General features: G+C 33.8%; 1 protein-coding gene and 1 long non-coding RNA gene across 2 annotated transcripts in view; one reads left to right on the top strand and one right to left on the bottom strand.

Annotated features, from left to right (window-relative positions):
• Positions 1 to 23386, bottom strand: part of LOC128211649 (DNA polymerase lambda-like) — a 78040-nt gene that overhangs the window by 50202 nt on the left and 4452 nt on the right. The window contains exon 4 of the mRNA XM_052916648.1: positions 1585 to 1764. Within this exon, the coding sequence (XP_052772608.1) occupies positions 1585 to 1764 (180 nt within the window). The remainder of the gene's footprint in view (positions 1 to 1584; positions 1765 to 23386) is intronic.
• Positions 4134 to 5121, top strand: LOC128211661 (uncharacterized). The gene is made up of 3 exons (XR_008257340.1): positions 4134 to 4172; positions 4543 to 4643; positions 5098 to 5121. It is a non-coding gene; the product is annotated as an uncharacterized LOC128211661 (long non-coding RNA).

Raw genomic sequence — 23386 nt, 5'->3', positions numbered from 1 at the left:
GTGTTCTTGTTCAAGTTATTGCAAAACACGAAATCAAATCATCATAATATAAATATATACTTGTTTAAACACATTATATAAATATTTGTTGTCATGTTCAATTTTTCATTATAAGGGTTTGACATGCGATAAAATTCACGCTTTAAATAATTAAAATAATTAAGATCAATGTTTCATCGCATATTTTTCTTTTTTTATATTTTTATATAAATATGAACATGTACATTATGAACACTTACCGGTCCTTCCTTCTTTACATGACCTCTGGATCTGACCTGGAGTTTATCGTCGCACAGATACCTCACTAGGAAATAATTATCCGCACGGGTCCAGTCTCTTGCAGACATTATTCACTTCTATTCACTATACTATCAATATCAAATATTTTGAGAACTATTGTCGCGTTGGAGTTATACGAATGTGTAAAACCCCAAAAACTGTTCGGACTTATATACTCATTTTGAAAATAACGCGAGTATTCCTATTAAAACAAGTCGAGTTGGCATGTTGTTTTTACTGACACGGTGGTATACGGACATGGGGATAACACCTTTCCTTAAGGTGACAGACAGTTTCATAAAGGTAGTGTACAGTTGACATGTTATACCCGTAAATGGTCATGAGAACAGGAAGCCATACTATCAGATACAGGTACATTTACGTGTATTCCAACGTGTCAAATACAAGTTATGGTATATGTGACATTTAAGGGCTCGTCAAATATTTGGTGGTATTGATCAGACAACTTTATTAGAAAGTATACAATAAAAGAACACGTCTAATATAACCAGATGGTAAAATAAACTATGCACAATATATATCATATTGCAGTAACGTACATGTAAACGCCTGTCTCGAACTGTTCAGTCTGAAAAAGTAAATGCCACATGTACATGTATAGATCGGTACATTCAAATGTTTCTTGTGCGAACATATACATATCTTTTATATAATTGAGGTATGATGTATTTGTAAAATCAATTATGAATGTATGCGACTTGTAAAACATGTTTTTTTTTACTTTGGAGATGCTTATTTACATACAGTACATGTTTACCGTAACTGTGTCAACGCTAAAAACAGAACAGCGTGAGTTCTACTGAACTAAACAATGGCTAGGGTAACTTCATGCAAAACGTAACGTTTTAAAGTTTACCAAATAATTCCTCGAAATGTGGATCTGAAAAATAAATTTAAAGGGCAGAGGAAAAATACTACATTGAAACACCAATTTAATGTACATGATAATCGATTGCAATTTTTATTCATATTGAATTAAAAATTAAGCGTAGATTCTTATCGGGTGTCCGCCGAGTTACTCGGAGTTAACCCCTCCGAGGGCCGCCGCGTTCGTAATTCTTCGGTCAACTTCTCACCCTCCGAGGGCCTAAAATCTAAACGCCGAGGAACGCGGACGATTGATAAATTCATTTAGTTGTCCTCGATAGCGAAAATCCGCGGAGGAAAACGGAAAAACTCGTTGAGTGTACTGTATTCCCGCTGGCTCCCCACACAATTTGGAAAGTCTCTATAATCTTAAGTTCTTCACTAAACCTCTTAACCGTTAAACCACCCCATATGTACCTGTTGGTACCAGGTCCGGGCTGTATGTGCCCCAGCTCCCCACACATTCTGGAAGGTCTCTATAACCTTAAGCTCTTCGCTAGATCTCAGCTCCTTCAACTTGCGTAATTCACCGCTTTCTGCAATCTCCCAAATCTTCTCTGCTAACCGCTTGCCAATGCTGGGGAGATTCATGGCTTCCTGAAGATAGGGAGTAAATTTGATTAATAAAAAACTAGCCATCAGAAGAAACAGAGAAATAAATCTAATGCACATACAGGTATCTTAAATTAAATTAGCTGCAGCCTATTGTTTAAAACCGATTAAGTTTTTGGTTTGGTCAAAGCTATTCATAATGTTTATTGATTGGTCAATATTTATCCAACAAGAGCACCGCCTGCCGGTGCTGAACGCCCGTCTGATTTTATCCTTTTACGGTTTATTTATTTCATATAAAAAAATCTTTGAATTCGAATTGATTACAATGCATTTATGTTGTAAAATAACTTCACACACCTGCTAATTTTGAAGTATCAAACAAAAATTTACCATGTGGAAATAAATCCATTTACCATGTGGAAATAAATCCAAGTACAAATACATGATAATGAGATCCTCAAGTCGGACAGATGGCCGTCTTCATAAGCCTAGTTTTGTGTATGGACTGCCAGATTAGATAAGCTGATTATTTCCTGTTGACTATTCACTGTATATTTTACAAGTTTATCACTATTATATAGAAAAAAAAATGGTTGGATAAATATTTAAAGTTTCTGTACAATAAATATTGGTGTACAAGTACCTACGTAAATGTATCAATATTAGTTGTATGTAACCTTTGTATGCGTCTGGTGATTTCGAGTATAAATGTTGTAACGTTCTGAAAACGTGTTTCAATTATTGTGTATTCCTGGGCCCCCTACTACATGAGAAAGGCTCTCAACATGGTGGCAGCGGTGTAAACCAACCAAAGCTGAACGTACCTGAAGTATGCGCAAAATATAAAGCTGACTGTAAGTGAAAAAAAACGATCAAAACAGTGAACGTCGCAAAAATATATTACTCGAGTTAATTCATTCGTCCCCTGCTATGTTCGAACTTTACATTTGAAGACAAATAAGTGCATATAAGTACATATCAGATCATGGCAGACTCATTGTTCAAACCACCAAATAACCTGGAGATGAAAAAATACAAAGTAGCATTATTCTTCATTGTGCCGGTCCAAAAGTTATTGAAATGTATGATCAATTTGTAACACCTACCGATATGGACAAACCAGACAAAGTATATGAAAAACTGGAAAGTTACTGTAACCCAAGGCAAAATGAGGTGCTTGAATCACACCGTTTCTAGAACACTAAAATTGATGATTATGCATCATTTGAACATTTCTTAACGGAATTGCGAAAACGCGTGGAAGCTTGTAACTTCCAAGAAAAGAACCGAATGCTTAGAGACAAGATAGTTTTTACCACAACTGGCAAGCTGCAGGAACTTTTACTCAGAGAAGATACACTTGAACTTGACAAATGCATCAAAACATGTAGAGCACATGAGCAATCAAATAAACATGTAAAAGAGATAAGACAGACAGAAATGCCGGTACACAAAGTTGACCAATCAAAAACGCAGCCAAAACAAAAGTATGCATACAAGAGCAGCCAGCGTCCACAAGTCTCTCATAATGGCACACGGCCGAAAACACCCACTCTATTTGATTTCCAAATAGACACAGGGGCTGAAATCAACTCAATAAACAGAAAATATGTGCATAAAAGCCAAAGAAAAAAGAATATCATAAGACTGAAAATGTGGAACAAGTGAACTGTAAATTCTCTTGGTCAGACAACACTGAATGTTAAAAATCCTCGAACTGGAGATGAACAAAAGGTGACATTTGTGATTGTCCCAGATGAGTATGAATGGCTTGCAAACGGTTCAATAGCTGAACTTAGTGAAAATAAACTCAGAGAAATTTATTGGAAAGATTGAACAAGATCTTGGAGACATGGGAGAAGCGTCTTTAACAATTGAGGAATTTGGAGCCCGAAAGCATTGCCAGCCCGAAACATACCACTCGCAATTAAAGCTGAAGTTAAATGCGAAATCAAACGTTTAGTCGAAAGGGGCATACTTGAAAAGGTAACAGAACTATTTGTGAGCCAGATGGCTATTGTTAAGAAAAGCAATAGAAAAATGAGAATATGTATTGATCCTCAGTCGTTAAACAAGGTTCTTGTTCGCAAACGATATAAACTATTACATTTGATGATATCTTGCCAGAACTCCACAATGCAAAGATTTTAACAAAGCTATATGTGAAAGAAGCTTTCTACCACTTCAGACTCGATGAACAGTCCAGCAAACTTATGAGTATGATTACTTTGTTTCAGGCAGGTACAAATGGAAAAGCCTACCTTTCGTTGTGTGAAGCCCTTAAAGGACTTGACGGTGTGTGCACAACAGCAGATGACATAATAGTTGTCAGATGTGGAGACAGTGACGAAGAGGCAAGAAAGGATAACCATAACAAACTTGACAAACTGGTGGTTTCTGAAGCTTTTCATATTTTGGATGGATAAACCTTTTTCCTAATCATTTAAAAGGTAAGAACAGTTTCACCATGTAACTTTAATACTATTACACAGTAAAAAAAACATAACTACAATATGGTTAGTGATTAAGTTAATGTTTTTGCAATTCTTTATCTGACAGCATTTAAAATTCTGTGTTATGCTCTCTTTTACCTCCATTAACACAATGTTGGGATGTTTTAAAGTCTCATGACAGTAAAACATTGTGTGTAATTATATGAATATATGCACAAGTGCTATTACATGAAAGTATAAGCGGCATTTAACTTTATATTCTCTTCTTTATATTAGTTTTACAATTTTAGAATTGAGCTATCATTAATTTCTTATTAATGATCATGTGGGTGTGCATATGCATTATCTTATTATTTCAATACTATAGATGACCATTGTTGTGTCTGTGGTAAAGATGAGGACCCTGTGATATGATGGGAGAGTTGGAAAGCTAAAGAACATTAATGGCAATCCCTGCTCAACCACATGGTAGGTTGCTGAATATGTTATTTAATTTAGTTTTTAGTTTTCAAACTTTATTTTATTTTTATAAATATGAATGTGAAGCATAAAGTAGAACTATTAATTATATAATAACAATTACATTCCTGATGTAATTAGCTATAAATCATGGCAATAAGAATATTTGGGCAACACTTTAAGGCAATTGCAAATTGAAAGTTTGTGCATGTAAAATGCAGTTTATCACTACCAAAGTTTGAGCATTAATATTGTTAATATCGAATTCTAGGAACCCTTTTTATGTAAATATGTAGTTTAAACCTTTGTTTTAAGTCATTACCTTTTATTTATCTGCATAAATTAAATTGGTTATAACACATGAAATTTAACGTAGAATCTAACAATGACCAATTGCTCTATTAACCTGGGGCCTATAATTTAAAGAAATTATAAAATATACAAATTTTCATACTTTTTTCAGATGTGGTGCACAAAAGGTTCGGTGTGAACACAATTAAGTGTCATCTAAATTGAGACTGGCTTATGCCTTGAGATCATATGCCAAAGGAACTTACCCAGCGAAAAACAAAATTGAAATCATCGTTTGTTTGTAAATAGTAAATCAATAAGAAGTGGAATGAAATTAAAGTTGTGGTTTACTTTTAATGAAACTATAGATAAAATATGGTCCTGTATTTTTCTTGGACAAGAAAAAAACTACCCTCTGAAAAGAAATTCCTGGTCCTCAGGAATTTCCTGGTCCAAAGAAATTCTCAGGAATTTCCTGGTCCCAAGAAATTTTCAGGAAGTTCCTGGTCTCCAGAAATTCTCAGGAATTTCCTGAGATCCGGGGTAATTCCTGAGAAAATCCTGGACCCAGGATTTTTTTTAAGAAATTTCAATCCTGGAGTTCCTGGAAAATTCCTGTTCCAATAACCATGCCTGGGTCCCAGGAAACCAGGAATTTCCTGGGATTTTCTCAGGAATTTTTCTCAGGAAATTCCCAGGAAATTCTCAGGAATGTCTTGGTAATTTCTGCATGGGAGGGATGGCCTGAAAAGGAACAAATAGAGCCAAACTTGAGAAATACCTTGCGCTTCATGGTTCGCTGACAGTAGATAATGGAATAGTACTGAAAGGAGAAGCCATGCTTATTCCAAAGGTCTCAAGAAAAGAGATGCTAAAAAGACTACATCTAGCACATCTCGGTTACCAAAGTATGGCGCGAAGAGCGAGAAACAAAATATTTTGGATCGGTATGAATCACGACATAAAACAGGTAGCAGAATCCTGTGAAACGTGCGAAAAAAAGTAAACCACGTAATCAACGACAACCGTTATTTCAACACTCTGATGGGAAAGGTCTGTGGGACGAAATAGCAACGGACATATTTGTAATCGAAAACAAATCTTACCTGTTAGTGATCGACTATTTTACGAACTATACAGAACTAGATCATCTTACAACAACAACTTCAAAATGAATTATTGGCAAGCTAAAGAAACAATTAAGCAGATTTGGAATTCCAAGACAGTTAATAAGAGATGGTGGACCTCACTACTCATCCAGTAAATTTCGAGAATTTGTAACAAAATGGCAAATAAACCACTACATAACGTCACCAAATTCTGAATTCAAATGGGAAAGCAGAGGCTGGCATGAAAATAGCCAAACAATTAATGATGAAGTGCGCGGACACTTGAACTGACCCATATGAAGCTCTCCTTGAGCTCAGAAATACACCAAGAGCAGACACGGTTGTCAGCCCGCATGAAATGATGTTTTCGAGACCAGCTCGAACTCAGATTCCCATCATTGAGAAAACAATTATACCTAGCGCAAAACGAAAGGCAAGAAAAGAACAAGTGCGCAAACATTATAACCAGAAAGCTAGGACATTACCAAACCTCAGAAGGGAGACAACATGTACTTCCAGCACAACCACAAATGGACACCAGAAAAAGTCTACCAAAATATTTCGGATCGAAACTACTAAGTTGTAAGCCAAGACAATACGGTCTACAAACACAACTGCGACCATATCAGAGGCACGGGATTAAAAGTTCATGTTCGGGACATGTCACCACCACCGGACACACAAACTGAACAAGAACAAAACCTTACCGGAAATGAAACAAATGAAGAAACAATCCCAAACAACTGTGCAACAAACACAAGTAACAGGAGTTTGAGACTGAGGGAAGAACTCCAACCTCCAAAATACCTTTCGGACTATGTGAGGAACTAAATAATATCGATCAGATGGAATGGACAAAGACAATGTATGACAAAAGTGTTTATATGGTGTATAAGTGATTAAGAAAGAGTGACTTTTAGATTAGAGACTTTTATTGTAGCATTTGATGATTTAGACATAACAGTACTGCCAACAATATTTCTAGTCATGATGTTATTGTTTTAATTAGGCCAGCATTTTTATATAATGTTGTTTACGGGAGCGCGGACCCTATTTTTTGGCAAAACCAAATAAAAATTAAAGTTCTATCGTTATCTTTTATTTTTATTCTGGCCGCCGACTGACATTTCATGTGTTCGAAAAAAAAAAAGACTGATGACGATTCGGAGACGATTTGTCAAATTTTATACTAGTCCCCATCTATAACGGCTATTTTAATTGGATGTTCACTGTGGTTGAATATGATGTAAGCCAATCAGAACCATTGTAATTATGTTGTCGTAGGCCTTCCAAACAAGATGTCGGCATTTGATGTTTGATGTGATATTAAATATTTCAAATTGATTCTAATTGACGAAAACACTTCGAAATCATTGATACGCATAGAAAAATTAACGTTATCAGTTAGTGAAGTTGTGGAAGAATTTAATGCTCAGCTACTAAGGACGTTTAAATAAAGAAAGTCCTTGCTGAGAAGCTGACACTAGTGACAGACGGTTGGTGGATGGAGTTTTCAAAGATTTGTCTCATCTGAGAGGGACAAGACGTTCGAACACATCATTTGTTGCAGGTATGACCCTTATTAGCTCAAGCTTGGGGCATAATAATGTTTAAAGTGGTCTTGACCTGGCTTTGTGTGCATGTATATTTATAGAGTTCAACTGAAAAAAATAAATAAAAAAAATCAGCATTTTGAAGAAACTTCTTGGTCCTTATAAAACACATATATTTCAATTAGGTACTCATTGCCAGAACAAAATTCTTGAACATGTCCTAAAACTGTACTGATTTGCTGATTGTCTGATTAAGGTATTCTACAGAAACTTTTTGTGCAACTATCTATAAAAGACAAAATAGATTCCAGTTTTATTTTTCATTTATATTTTATGTTCATCTGTAAATTGATGTTTCAGCCTAGGTCAAGGCATTCATTATGTGCCGCCAGTGTGGTAAACGTAGGATTGTGTACCGCCTGGCAAAATTGACATCATCTGAGGCTCAGTCTGTCACCAGAGTTGAGGAGGAGCTTCTTTACGAGGTGCAGTCAAAAAGTTCCCGGACTGGTTTTATATTGCACAATTTTGACGACTGACTATGACTATACTTGTCACACATAAATCATATCAGCATTTTTACATTTTGTAAGCAAAATAAGTTACATAGTTTCAATATTTTGATAGAAAAATATGTTTATTATAGTATATAACATACGCTACGGATCACTTTGAATTTTTAACGATTACAAAGTTGTTCTCCCTGTTATTAACGCTAGATATGCAACATTTTGGCGCCGTTTTATCATGTAAATTTACATGATGTCACATCAAAGTCATTTCTAAACACACGCCCAAAACAAACATAATCGCTTTAAAATTATTGAATTAGTATGCATTGTTTGAAGCCATGGAAGAAATCACTGGTGTAGAAACGTCAACGTCATCCGAGTGAACAGAGCAACGGAGAGTCATTAAATACTCTGCGAGAGCGGGAAAGACACCAACAGACACATGGGCATTTATAAATCTAGTGGATGGATTACGTTAATGTCCCTGGACATTCATATTTGATTGGCACGAGCATTTCTGGGACGGTTGTGACGACATAACTGACAATAAGAGAACATGATAGTGGCCGTTTCGACAAAATGCAGCCCGTCATTTTGGAAGAACAGGGGGAATCGATCGACGATAAAGTGGATGTGTTGGATTAAGCCATGGAAATATACATATCATCTTGACAATTATTTATTTCTAATTGATTCCAGGCATTTCTCATGATATGATTTGGGTTCATGTTGAGTTTTCATATTTTTGTGATATTTAAGCCGAGCAGAGACATCTCACGAACACATTGAGAAAGAAACGTCCGGACTGCGAAATTCGATTTTTCACATAGACAACGCTCCTGCACTTCGGGCTGAAGAAACATTACTTACAATAGATTTTGGGGGCTATGAAACCCTGCATTATCCGCCTTATAGTCCCGACCTAGCGCCTTTGTACTTTTGTGTATTTCCAAGATTAAAGGCCGACTTACGAGGTCGCAGATTTGAATCTGAAGATGAAATGAAATTTCCCGTCAGGTCGGCGGTATGCAGCTACGAAAAGTGGTGACCAGTACGCAGACATTTTTAATAAGTGGGTAGATTAATACAGAAAATGTATTGAAGAACAAGGGAAATATACTTTGAAAAAAACATTTACTAGCATACAAGCGCCTACACTAACATAATTGCATTAGTGATCGTTAACAGCATTTCCGTACGAAGTGATCCGTACAATGTGAGTTATGTTTATAAGCTATGTAAAAATTGATTATTTTATGTGTGATTAAAAAGTAATATAAGTACAGTCTAGCAGAATATGGTTTTTGCTTTAGTTGGATGCAATTTTATTTTTTCTAATCCAAAAACTGACAGAAGAACAAAGGCAGTTCAGGAACTTTTTGACTACACCTCGTACATATGCGTGGATCCACTCTTCCATGCACGGACTTACAGGTACCAAATCATTGTCAAGGAAGGCTTGTCATGCAGTACTTTAATAGAGGCATCTTATTATGCAGGTTGGACATTCAACTTTTCTAGCCTGAAAATCATCTACTTGAATACAAACCTCATTCAGTGCTCAGTTTATTCTCATGAATTTATGATATAAAAAATGATTGTTGGCAAAGCATCTTTTTAGTTGCAGCCTGGCAATTCAATGTGATTGACAACATAATTTTCATAAGTGCTTTGTTTGAGCCTGTATAACAAATCAAGTTAATGAAGTTACAAATGAAAATGTTTGCTTTTTCAGGTCAAACAATGATTTTTGACGATATCTGCTTCTTTTGTGGGGACAGTGATGCGCAGTTCTTGACACTGATGAAGTGCGAGATTTAAAGGAACACTTTGGCATGGTTTGTCTGATATGCTTGACATGCAGGGAAACAAAATCTATCAAGGCGAGAGGTGCAAAGAAAACAATAAAAGAGTGCAAAAAATGACAGTTCATATCACCACAAAGAGATGTTTTGAAGTCTTAATAGAGACAATAAAAACTGATGTGTTAATAGGTGTAACAATTAATTTTAGTCATAACAGGACAGTGTTAAGATTGTTGTATAGAATGTATTTTATTGTTTTATTTCTGATAGTGAAATTTTGTTTTTAGGTTTGGAAGCTGTTTTTTTAGCTCTACTGGCGTCTGTGCGTCTGTAAACAATTTCTTGTGAACACGATACAGTCTTCAGTTTTGAAACTTGTATAGTAGTTAGATATCCATTAGAGCTTGGTTCCTTTCAAAAACCAGCCAGATCCGCCAATGCATGCCTAGATTATGGGCCTTGAAAGTATAAAAAATCAGTGCGTCTGTAAACAATTGCTTGTGAACACGATACAGTCTTCAGTTTTGATTTTTATCTCGATGAAACTTGTACAGTATCTAGCTATCTATTAGAGCTCGGTTCCTTTCGAAAACCAGCCAGATCCGCCCATGCATGCCTAGATTATGGGCCTTGATAGTATAAAAAAATGCTATTGTGTAAACAACTGCTTGTAAACACGATACAGTGTTCTGTTTTGATTGTATTTCGATGAAACTTGTACAGTATTTAGATATCCATTAGAGCTTGGTTCATATTAATATGTTCATGCAACTAATCTGCTTACAACACTTTCTGTCCTCAGATGTTGAACATGCAGCGTTTTTTAGCTAACCCAAACACTATATATATAACAATAACTATATATTTGTTGCCTATAACTCATAGGTACATGCTCTGTCATGAAAATGACCACAAGAGCCATGCCAGTAGAGCATAGGGCAGATTTCACAAAAAAGGCAATTATTTGGCCCATTTGCTTTCATTTATTGTTATTGCATGTCAACGTCATATATACAGCAATTGCCTTTCCCAACCCAATAACAACACCTAATAGAAGTGATTTGTATTAAAATAATGAAAATATTGTGTTAAATAAGGTAAAAAAATGTAAAAATATGCCGATATTTAGGACAAAAAAGACAGAAAATCTTCCCGGTACCAATATACCACTTTTTTGAGGATGCTTTTCAGTAACATCTGGTAAGTATTTTATTCTTGTCTGTTGAATAATGTTTGCAAGAAATGTTAATTAAAACAATAATATATCTAAAATGATTGCATTTCGTTCGTAATATACTTAAATTTTCGGTAATTGCGCATGGTGATAACGTTACGGTAATCTGTCCTCGAATTGTTGTGTAACATTAGCAGACATGATCCACTGCTAACTGTTTTAAGCCTAAACACACCTTTATTAAATCACTGAAAACAAAGACTACGTGTCGGATAAAAACAGTATTGCATGTAACAAGAAATTGGTCATTCCCGATCATAAAGTTTTTTAGGTCTAAAAATGTGTTAATGTTACTCAAAATCGATTCTGTCCCATTTTAGCATGACGATAGCACCTTTTCTATTCGTGAATAATTTACACCGACTGAGGGTTAACATCCGGGTACCGATTACTTTTATATTGGACTGGTTCACAGTTGACATTGAAATGATAAAAATAGTGGTGAATACCGTTGATAAAAACTTAATCCAAGTTTGTCTCATTCTGTCCTTCGATGTAACGTTAACATTATGTCACACTAGCATTAAGACAAGCGCTTAATAAAGCAAGAAAATCGTTGAAATTTGATGACTTTCCCAGAGTCAATTATTCGAACATAACAATGTCGTCTGTAAACTATCGTTTGTAAGTATTCATTCATTAGGTACGTAGTTTATATTGAATTCATACCGCTTTTGTGTTTGATATCGTTATTTATTGGACAGAATTAAGAATTTTTGTGATTATCAATTGACCGTGTTTATCAATCATTTATATAGTTTGTTTTATACTGTATCAAGCTCAAACAGTCTGTGGTAGGTCTGTATTTTAATTTGTTGTGAAACATTCTGTCCAACTGCTAATGTGACATACTGCTAATGTTACTCATTCTGTTTTGTGGTAACACTAGCACATACTGCAATTAGCAATTTATAATATATATGTTTAATATCAAAGGTAATGATAATTGCACCATACTAGAGACATTTATATTACCACAACAAAACATCTATGTTTATAGCTTATCTGATCTGATATAAAAAGAAAACTTATGTTTGCAGAAAGCATTTTCTGTCTTGTTGTCCAATTAGGGTTTGTTTCAATAAATTTATTTGAGAAAAACGAAACAATCTTTATTTTTTGTCTGTACAATCTGTTTTATAGATAAATGAACCATTTAGTGCAAGACAAAATACTTCTTTGGATCAAAATATTAAAAAAAAACAAGTTTTTACCGGCAATATTGTAACACTAGCACAAATGGTATGGTGATACAAAATTCTTTTTTTTATAAAAATGCATGAATAAATCATTGCAAATGTTCTAAAATATGATAGATAAGAAATTGCTGTAAAAGATTATGTTGAAATCACAAATCTGCAATAAATTTTAAAAATCAATATTCGCCGGGAACTTTTTGGTCACCAAAACGTGAAATCTGCCATAGGCCCTCTTGGGCCTCTTGTTTGTTCTTGAAAAGACATTAGGCCACTCTTAAAAAATTATCTGTTTGCTATTGCCGGCCGACCCGCCGAAAATGCCCCAACTCAAAAGTTTTTTTTGCAAAAAAAATCGATTTTTTTTTTATTTTCGCTTAAAAACAGTCTTTTCACAAATTAGCGGTCTTTTCATTATTTATCGATCCGTATCGTCTAGACGATTGCATATGTATATAATGACTGAATGCAAGCGTCTCCTTCAACACATGCATAGCAACCTCAAACATGGCGGCATCCAGGGCTGTCGGAAAAAAGAAGCATGAGTCTTTGGGAGAAATAACATTCTGCTGCAATATAAGTGTAAATTATGTAAACCAACCAGAGAAAAGAAACATATTGAAGAATAGAATCTATTCATTTAACTGTTCTGATTCTTGGAACGATCTGCTAGCAGATTTATTAAGCGAAACTGATATACATGTTGAAAAAACTGATACGATTGAATTGTCAGTTGCCAAATCATTAGCCGGGGCTGAGCTTTTTCATCCAGATTGCGATGAAGAAATCAGTGTGTTGCATAAGTTTGACAAAACTTTAAAATATGTTAACTTCTGCATCACCAAAGAACATCCACCAGAAATTTCACCGGAAGATACAAAGACTTCCAGTTCCACAAATGCATTCAATTTAATGATGGAAGTGCCTAGAAAAATTGAGAAATCTCCAAAAATGAGGGCACAAGGCCCAAGATTAACAGGTTTGTGAAATTGGAATGCCTAAAATTAAACCTGATAGTAAATTCATTTGAATCTATATAAACATGATAGTTAAAGATCTGTATTAAACTCAATTTTTTATGGTTTAATATCATAATTATAATGCTCAAATGAAGATATATCAATATTGTATGTTCCAAAAATCATTATTTGTAAAGATATTTATTTACCAAATTTATATTTCATGTTACATTACATGTTAAAGGGAGGTATAAATTAGAAATTTATTTTCTCAGGTCTGACAATTAAGTTTTAGATTAAGCTATAAATTCACTTTTTAAATCAGTTTTTTAATGATTTATGAAATAAATATTTTCAGCAAAGGACCGGTTGTACAATGATTTGGTGACCGAGATGACGGTGAAGAAGGCCTTCTTTCCAAATATCATGTCAGACCAAGATGTTACCAAACACGTCATGGTTGTCGTTAATGCCCTGTGGTATGTGGATGTGTCCCTTGGAAAACTACAAAATAGGTTTACTGGTGCTGACGAGGACTTCCCAAAAAGGTGATACTTGGTTTTATGCGACAATATTTCTTTCATATTAATAAGTGTGGAATACAATATTTAAGAAAGGAACAATTTCATATATGTATATACCGTAAATGACTGGTTATAAGACGATAGGGGGTATTAGACGCAGGGGAAAAAAACTGTGAAAAATCCAAGAAAAAAACTTTTAATCTATGTTTTTTGGTTAAAAGACGCATAGAAAAAATGTCAAAATCGTCCGGCATTTTCAGCCACCATGTTTGTTGACAGTGACAAATAAAAATTTTTTCGTGAAAATGGCGATGGTTATCTTTAAAACCATACAACCATACTGTCGAGAATGAAAAGCTATGTTATGCAAAAATTATTTTGACAGTGCCCAACTTTGCTTTTTTATATGTAAGTTTGATTATTGTTTAATTCAATTTATTATTCAAAATAACATTGAATACCGTAATTCACAAGAGTTCGAACACCATAAATTAATTTTTTTTTTTCGCTCTCAGAATACATAGAAAATTACCTTTTTACGTTTTATTTACATGTTTGTTTAACCTGCCTTTTTTCTTCATGTTTGCTTTTTACCACTTATTAATTTATCCGTAGTAATCAATGGTCATAAACTTATTTATTACGCCTATAAGTGTAAATCCTTCATGAAGTTAATTAAAACACCATGCACTGAACTGAATAAACACATTCTATCGGCTTCAGATCAAAGAGTCACACTGTGTGACGTCACATAACTTACAGTTATACCCACGAGGATCTCGTGGAGAGCATAGACATTGCTATGCAGGATTAATGTATAACTGTACGATTATTGCTTCATATAGTCAATAAGTGTGGTACAAGTTTGAAAGCTTATTGGCAGATCGTTTTACAAACATGCCATGTCGATGTTTTCTTAATCCCTTGATTGCCCTTGTTGTTTGTTTAATCCTGAAATAAATATATCACACTTCCTTTTCAACAGGCAATACATCGTTTAGGATGGGTAGTAACTAATTAAATTGTCACAGTGGTGTATACGGTTAGGTAATCTAGCCAGGCATTGTAAAGATAAAAATCAATCATCTTCGTCTGTGAAACTTGGTAACTTTGAAAGTTATGATTGATGTCCGAAAATTAGGTACGCAAAATAAATTATTTTGGGAAACAATTATGGGTGTCCAAATATTTAGAGTGTCCGAACTCTTAGGTGAATTACGGTAACTTTAATCGAAAAATATTTTTTGTTGAAATTATAAACGTCTTACGATATACCGTATCCCGATCTTCAACTGCCGTTTTAACCCGTATATACTCGATCAATATGACGCGAGTAACATCCCTTTCTACATAAATCTAAACAAACTCTCGGCTTGAAATTGACCTCAGAAAAAAAGTTCAAAAAATTGTTACTGGGTATTATACGCAGGCATTTTTTTGCATCAAAATCTGAGGGAAAAAAGTGCGTCTAATACCCAGTCATTTACGGTATGTATTAAAATTGTAATATGTATTAAACATCTAAATAAATCATTGAACTAAATATAGACACATAAGGCTAACTTGTTAAAGGCACTTTTAGGCAGGTTTTGCTTTTAAATATGCATATTTCATATTTATAAAAGCTTAAAATGTTTAATATGTCTGACAATGTTGTTTTTTAGGCGATGCACTTCATGGTACAGTGTTTGTACGCCTGCAGCTATCCTGCGTCAGTCCAATAGAGTTCGCATACTATGCCTCTTCTAGTACAACAAAGAAAGACATATGCTGTCATTGTGCTGCCGATAATTTTGAAAGAGATGCAGACTTACTAACCAAATTTCGTGTTGTTCTTCCAATCTGTAATGCCTGCAGAAATGATGGAAAAGAACCGTTTAAAAGGATGCCAATCAAATAGAGAGCTTATAGTGACAAAATAATGTGCAAATTGAAACATTTAACAAATGTTTGCGAGTACTATTAAAGTTTGATACTGTCATGTGACACTGATAGGGAGCTATCCTAACAACTCAGTACAAACAGTTAAAAATACATGTTCCTAGTTACAAATATATGTTCCTACTACTAAGTCACAAGATTATGTTATAAAAGTCTAGTCTCAGATGTTTATTTTGTGTTGAAAGTTTTAGATTACTAGTCACAAGATAAAGTTATAAAGTCTAGTCAAAGATGTTTATTTTGTGTTGAAAGTTTTAGATTACTAGTCAGAAGATTATGTTATAAAGTCTAGTCTCAGATGTTTATTTTGTGTTGAAAGTTTTAGATTACTAGTCACAAGATTATGTTATAAAGTCTAGTCAAAGATGATTATTTTATGTTGAAAGTTTAAAATTCTAGTCAAAATAAAGGTTATTGTTATTAATTTACGATATTTCTTTGTTTTATAAGTATCAAACTTTATATGTCAAAGTAAAAAAAAAAAAAAAAGCCTACCTACCGACCCACTCCTTGCAACCCTAGGTCGGCAATAGCAAACAGATATATTTTTAAGGGTGGCCTTATCTAGTCATGTTTTGAATGCCTTAATGTGTTCTAGTTTATTATACACATTATTAAGTCCTGGTTCAAATGCCTTAATGTGTTCTAGTTTATTATACACATTATTAAGTCCTGGTTCAAATGCCTTAATGTGTTCTAGTTTATTATACACATTATTAAGTCCTGGTTCAAATGCCTTAATGTGTTCTAGTTTATTATACACATTATTAAGTCCTGGTTCAAATGCCTTAATGTGTACTAGTTTAATATACACATTATTTAGTCCTGGTTCAAATGCCTTAATGTGTACTAGTTTAATATACACATTATTAAGTCCTGGTTCAAATGCCTTAATGTGTACTAGTTTAATATACACATTATTAAGTCCTGGTTCAAATGCCTTAATGTGTACTAGTTTAATATACACATTATTAAGTCCTGGTTCAAATGCCTTAATGTGTACACGTTTAATATACACATTATTTAGTCCTGGTTCAAATGCCTTAATGTGTTCTAGTTTAATATACACATTATCTAGTCCTGGTTCAAATGCCTTAATGTGTACTAGTTTAATATACACATTATTAAGTCCTGGTTCAAATGCCTTAATGTGTACTAGTTTAATATACACATTATTAAGTCCTGGTTCAAATGCCTTAATGTGTTCTAGTTTATTATACACATTATTTAGTCCTGGTTCAAATGCCTTAATGTGTACTAGTTTAATATACACATTATTAAGTCCTGGTTCAAATGCCTTAATGTGTTCTAGTTTAATATACACATTATTAAGTCCTGGTTCAAATGCCTTAATGTGTACTAGTTTAATATACACATTATTAAGTCCTGGTTCAAATGCCTTAATGTGTACTGGTTTAATATACACATTATTAAGTCCTGGTTCAAATGCCTTAATGTGTACTAGTTTAATATACACATTATTAAGTCCTGGTTCAAATGCCTTAATGTGTTCTAGTTTATTATACACATTATTAAGTCCTGGTTCAAATGCCTTAATGTGTACTAGTTTAATATACACATTATTTAGTCCTGGTTCAAATGCCTTAATGTGTTCTAGTTTAATATACACATTATTAAGTCCTGGTTCAAATGCCTTAATGTGTACTAGTTTAATATACACATTATTTAGTCCTGGTTCAAATGCCTTAATGTGTACTAGTTTAATATACACATTATTAAGTCCTGGTTCAAATGCCTTAATGTGTTCTAGTTTATTATACACATTATTAAGTCCTGGTTCAAATGCCTTAATGTGTACTAGTTTAATATACACATTATTAAGTCCTGGTTCAAATGCCTTAATGTGTACTAGTTTAATATACACATTATTAAGTCCTGGTTCAAATGCCTTAATGTGTACTAGTTTAATATACACATTATTTAGTCCTGGTTCAAATGCCTTAATGTGTACTAGTTTAATATACACATTATTAAGTCCTGGTTCAAATGCCTTAATGTGTTCTAGTTTAATATACACATTATCTAGTCCTGGTTCAAATGCCTTAATGTGTACTAGTTTAATATACACATTATTAAGTCCTGGTTCAAATGCCTTAATGTGTACTAGTTTAATATACACATTATTAAGTCCTGGTTCAAATGCCTTAATGTGTTCTAGTTTAATATACACATTATTTAGTCCTGGTTCAAATGCCTTAATGTGTACTAGTTTAATATACACATTATTAAGTCCTGGTTCAAATGCCTTAATGTGTTCTAGTTTAATATACACATTATTAAGTCCTGGTTCAAATGCCTTAATGTGTACTAGTTTAATATACACATTATCTAGTCCTGGCTCAAATGCCTTAATGTGTTCTAGTTTAATATACACATTATTAAGTCCTGGTTCAAATGCCTTAATGTGTTCTAGTTTAATATACACATTATCTAGTCCTGGCTCAAATGCCTTAATGTGTTCTAGTTTAATATACACATTATTTAGTCCTGGTTCAAATGCCTTAATGTGTTCTAGTTTATTATACACATTATTTAGTCCTGGTTCAAATGCCTTAATGTGTTCTAGTTTAATATACACATTATTAAGTCCTGGTTCAAATGCCTTAATGTGTACTAGTTTAATATACACATTATCTAGTCCTGGCTCAAATGCCTTAATGTGTTCTAGTTTAATATACACATTATTAAGTCCTGGTTCAAATGCCTTAATGTGTTCTAGTTTAATATACACATTATCTAGTCCTGGCTCAAATGCCTTAATGTGTTCTAGTTTAATATACACATTATTAAGTCCTGGTTCAAATGCCTTAATGTGTACTAGTTTATTATACACATTATTTAGTCCTGGTTCAAATGCCTTAATGTGTTCTAGTTTAATATACACATTATTAAGTCCTGGTTCAAATGCCTTAATGTGTTCTAGTTTAATATACACATTATTTAGTCCTGGTTCAAATGCCTTAATGTGTACTAGTTTAATATACACATTATTTAGTCCTGGTTCAAATGCCTTAATGTGTACTAGTTTAATATACACATTATTAAGTCCTGGTTCAAATGCCTTAATGTGTTCTAGTTTAATATACACATTATCTAGTCCTGGTTCAAATGCCTTAATGTGTACTAGTTTAATATACACATTATTAAGTCCTGGTTCAAATGCCTTAATGTGTACTAGTTTAATATACACATTATTAAGTCCTGGTTCAAATGCCTTAATGTGTTCTAGTTTATTATACACATTATTTAGTCCTGGTTCAAATGCCTTAATGTGTACTAGTTTAATATACACATTATTAAGTCCTGGTTCAAATGCCTTAATGTGTACTAGTTTAATATACACATTATTAAGTCCTGGTTCAAATGCCTTAATGTGTACTAGTTTAATATACACATTATTAAGTCCTGGTTCAAATGCCTTAATGTGTACTAGTTTAATATACACATTATTTAGTCCGGGTTCAAATGCCTTAATGTGTACTAGTTTAATATACACATTATTAAGTCCTGGTTCAAATGCCTTAATGTGTACTAGTTTAATATACACATTATTTAGTACTGGTTCAAATGCCTTAATGTGTACTAGTTTAATATACACATTATTAAGTCCTGGTTCAAATGCCTTAATGTGTACTAGTTTATTATACACATTATTAAGTCCTGGTTCAAATGCCTTAATGTGTACTAGTTTAATATACACATTATTAAGTCCTGGTTCAAATGCCTTAATGTGTACTAGTTTAATATACACATTATTTAGTCCTGGTTCAAATGCCTTAATGTGTACTAGTTTAATATACACATTATTTAGTCCTGGTTCAAATGCCTTAATGTGTTCTAGTTTAAATGTCATGTTTGGAAAGGTGTCATATTTTCTAGTTCTAATAGAGACATTATTTACTTGTGTATGGAAAACGTTTTACGCGTTCTTCTTTCACTTTCATTAAAATTGACAGAAGGTAAGCGTGCACCTGTTTCCCGCGCTTTTTAGACCATGTGCTATGAAAAATGTTTATTTTTTTCTGTTACACATTAAAAACTAATACAAATATATATATTATGTAAATTGAAATAGACATGGTATAAAAGAACAGAACAAAATATATTTTAGCATTGTTGTTTTTTAAACCATCGTACTAAGCAAAAAAGCCGAAGGTATCCGTTAATTTGCCTAATGGGCGGAGTTAACACCTCATTGAGTTTGAGTGCTGCTAACTGACATGGAAACCGTTCAGATTCCAGATCGATAATCAGTTGTCACTTCGGATGCTAATTGCTCTTGACTTTAATTGATTTAAAAGGCATTTAGATCATGCCTTGCGGCTCCTTTCAAATGATTAATATTACACATTTATGAGGCGTCATTTTCGGGTCATTTACGATTTCTGTGTGTCAAAACCCGGGGAGCTCGGGTCGATAAACGCCCTGATTAAGTTGGTTTGATCAAGTTAACATAGGTTAGTTAATAAAATTCACATGATACACGTTTAACACATATTTATTTAATCATTTTGCCCCACAAATTATTGCCGGACAACCGGGCCTACAATATAGCTGCGATTGTCGGACCTCGTCATTTATTACCGGCGGGAGCCGAGGTCCGACGAACTTTCGTACAGACTGCTGTAACAAACATTGCGTGTGTGAAACTTTTTAAGTTAAGAAGGGGCAATATTCCAGCCTAATACATTACAGGGTTATACTATTGTACATTCGATAGTGAACAGGTATGCATGTACTTAGTGACCCAAGTACAAAACTAAAAAAATCAGACTAGCTAAAAATTACAAAGTCCAAAAATCCTAAAATATCCCCCACCCTCCCCCTACCCTTCCAAATGTGTGACTCAAAAACTTGTTTGATATATTGAAGTGCATAATCCATTTATTGTCTGTGAATTTTTTAAAATCAATCCAACAAAAATAGAAGAAGCTATGTCCGAAATCTCGAAATCAACCCAAATCCATCAAAATTCATGTTTTTTAACCCCCCCCCCCCCTCCCCCAAAAAACAGGTAAGACTCAGCATCTTTAGCATACAATGTGAAGAAGGGTATTAGATGAACAAGCTCCCCAAGTTTCACCGTGATAGTTTCCATGTTAGTGACCTAAACGCAAAACTTAACCAACACTTTCGATGCATTTGACGACGACAACAATCAAGTGACGACAATAGCGTCATTTTTTTCAAAAATCAGACAAGCTAATAATAACTACTAACCAATCAAATTGTTTTAATGAGTCAATTAGCCAAAAGATAACCTGTGGACAACTTATCAAAGAAAGTTTTATAAAATAGGCTGCCATAAATCTGTTTTAAAAATTAAGATTTTCTTGGCATCATACCAATTATGTTATACTTCAATGAACTATAAAAATATGTCACACCATACCATTTTCACTCACAGGAAAAACTATGATGTTATATTTCCTGATAACGTAAAATTACATAATTCAATTTTTCTGCTTTTCGAGATTCATATGTAGATAGTATGGTAACATAGCACTACTTTGAACATTTGGTATTTAGAAGTACATGTATATAAAAATATGTTTGAAAAACTATCAACCAGTTGAAATAGACTTTTATCACATGCTTACCCTTGTTTTCCGTGTAATATACCCATTACGAATATTTTTATCTTACACATGTGTAAGATAACCTATCAGACATTTCGATTGGCCAGACTAATCACACGCAACCTAGATATCCCTCCGCATTGTTTGTAAACAAAATGGTTTAAATGCCAGCAAATACTTACCGTAATAATGAAGCTGTAAGACTTTCGGGAGAGAAATGGCTAACGAATCATAGTGCCAGAAAGCATCTTGTACACAAACTTTCTGATAACAATGTTCCGCCAACCAGATAATGCAGATTACTAGTCACAGAAATATCCAGTCAGTCAACAAATACAGCCACAATAGTGACAAACACCACAAGAACATTTCAAACATCTCCATCTTGACCAACACAAGCAATATGCAATCAATGCCATTTGCTTGCCAATTTAATCAGCTGTCGGTTACCGAAAACACAAATACGAATTCCGCAGCACAGACATCTCATTACACATCCCATGGCGGCTAGAACATCATGTTCTCTGGAAACATTGCTGGTGGAAATTAACTTTTTCAACAGCAACATCCATACAGTACAGAGTAAGGTTTCGTCGTTATCATCTGCATGTTGTGAAACGCCATGTACACCAAGAAAACGCTGCAAAATCATCGTAGAAAGCGACAGCGAATAACTTTTAAATCCGTGCACACAGAAAACTTGACAGACCGATTTAGGTCACATAAACCGCGTGAATGCATGTACTCTGAGTGTGACGTCATCAAATTGTGTACTTATTGGGATTTTTGGTTAAAATCGTTTGTTATTCATGTTGTTGGATATTTTACTACACACTTTTGTATTTGTGACTTCTTAAGCGCTTTATCAGCTTTAAAACTTGATAACTGCTAGTTACTTTTGTCATTTTAATTTGGAACTATTTATATGGCACATCGTTGACATTCTACTCTGAGTACTTTGGCTGTCAAACAATCGGTTCAGAAAACAGAACTTAATTGGTAATAAAAACACCGTTTTAAGCATGTGATAAAAAAGATCTGACACTCGTTGTCATTTAATTCAAGAATTTTATTAAACTCGTCCATGAAAGTTGTTAGTAAGCTCGCCAGAGGCTCGCTTACTAACAAATTTCATGAACTCGTTTAATAAAATCTTGTATTAAATGACAACTCGTGTCAGATCCTATATATACCAACAAATACTTGCATCAATGCAAAATCACAAACTCTAACCTATTTCACTTCTGTTCTGGATATTGAGACATTTGAACAACTTTTCTTGCATACTGGACGTGTGTTTCCAGTCATGTGACCAGTGCTAGAAAAACCTGTCTTACACCCACCATGTAAGATGATTCGCGCGCAAAAACGCACCAATTCTTATTTCTTTTATTGTATGGTTTATGAAAAGTATATTATGCCAGTTCAATAAAGCGCAATCAAATATATAAGTATGCAAGACTTTTAATTAAAATTTAAAATAAATAATCATAAAAACATTTTTAGAGGAATTATTTGACGTCAATAGTAATTTAAAATCTTTGGTGAAATGTACAACAGTGCGTTTTCTACATCAATATTTCCACAAATAAATAATTTTAGATATGCAAGAAAAAATATCAATCATGTTTTTCCGCTCGGGATGGAAAAATTTGTCCCTCCGGCACGCTGTGTGCCCGGAGCTAGGCAAGCCTTGTTACCAGCTTACACACGAGCCCTCGGGTTAATTTTTTCTATCCTTACAGGAAACACATTATAGATACTTATATTCTAGGAATCTTGAATAGTACAAGATTTGTGGAACAAAATAGATTACATATTCTTTTCTATATATATGTCTAAACCTTAGGACTCATTTAGGTATCAATTTCCTGATTGTGCTTTTGAAATACTTCATATTCTGCATGAAACTAGGTTTGGAACTTTTATAACATTGTTTTATGATACGAAATAAAAAAATGAAATTGCAATCATAAATGACAAGGTATAAGTCCAAAAAAAATAGCGTATCCATGGATCACTTCCAAA

Source organism: Mya arenaria, chromosome 12, assembly GCF_026914265.1.
Source record: "Mya arenaria isolate MELC-2E11 chromosome 12, ASM2691426v1".
Taxonomy (NCBI): domain Eukaryota; kingdom Metazoa; phylum Mollusca; class Bivalvia; order Myida; family Myidae; genus Mya; species Mya arenaria.
This window is presented reverse-complemented; position numbering and strand designations above follow the sequence as displayed.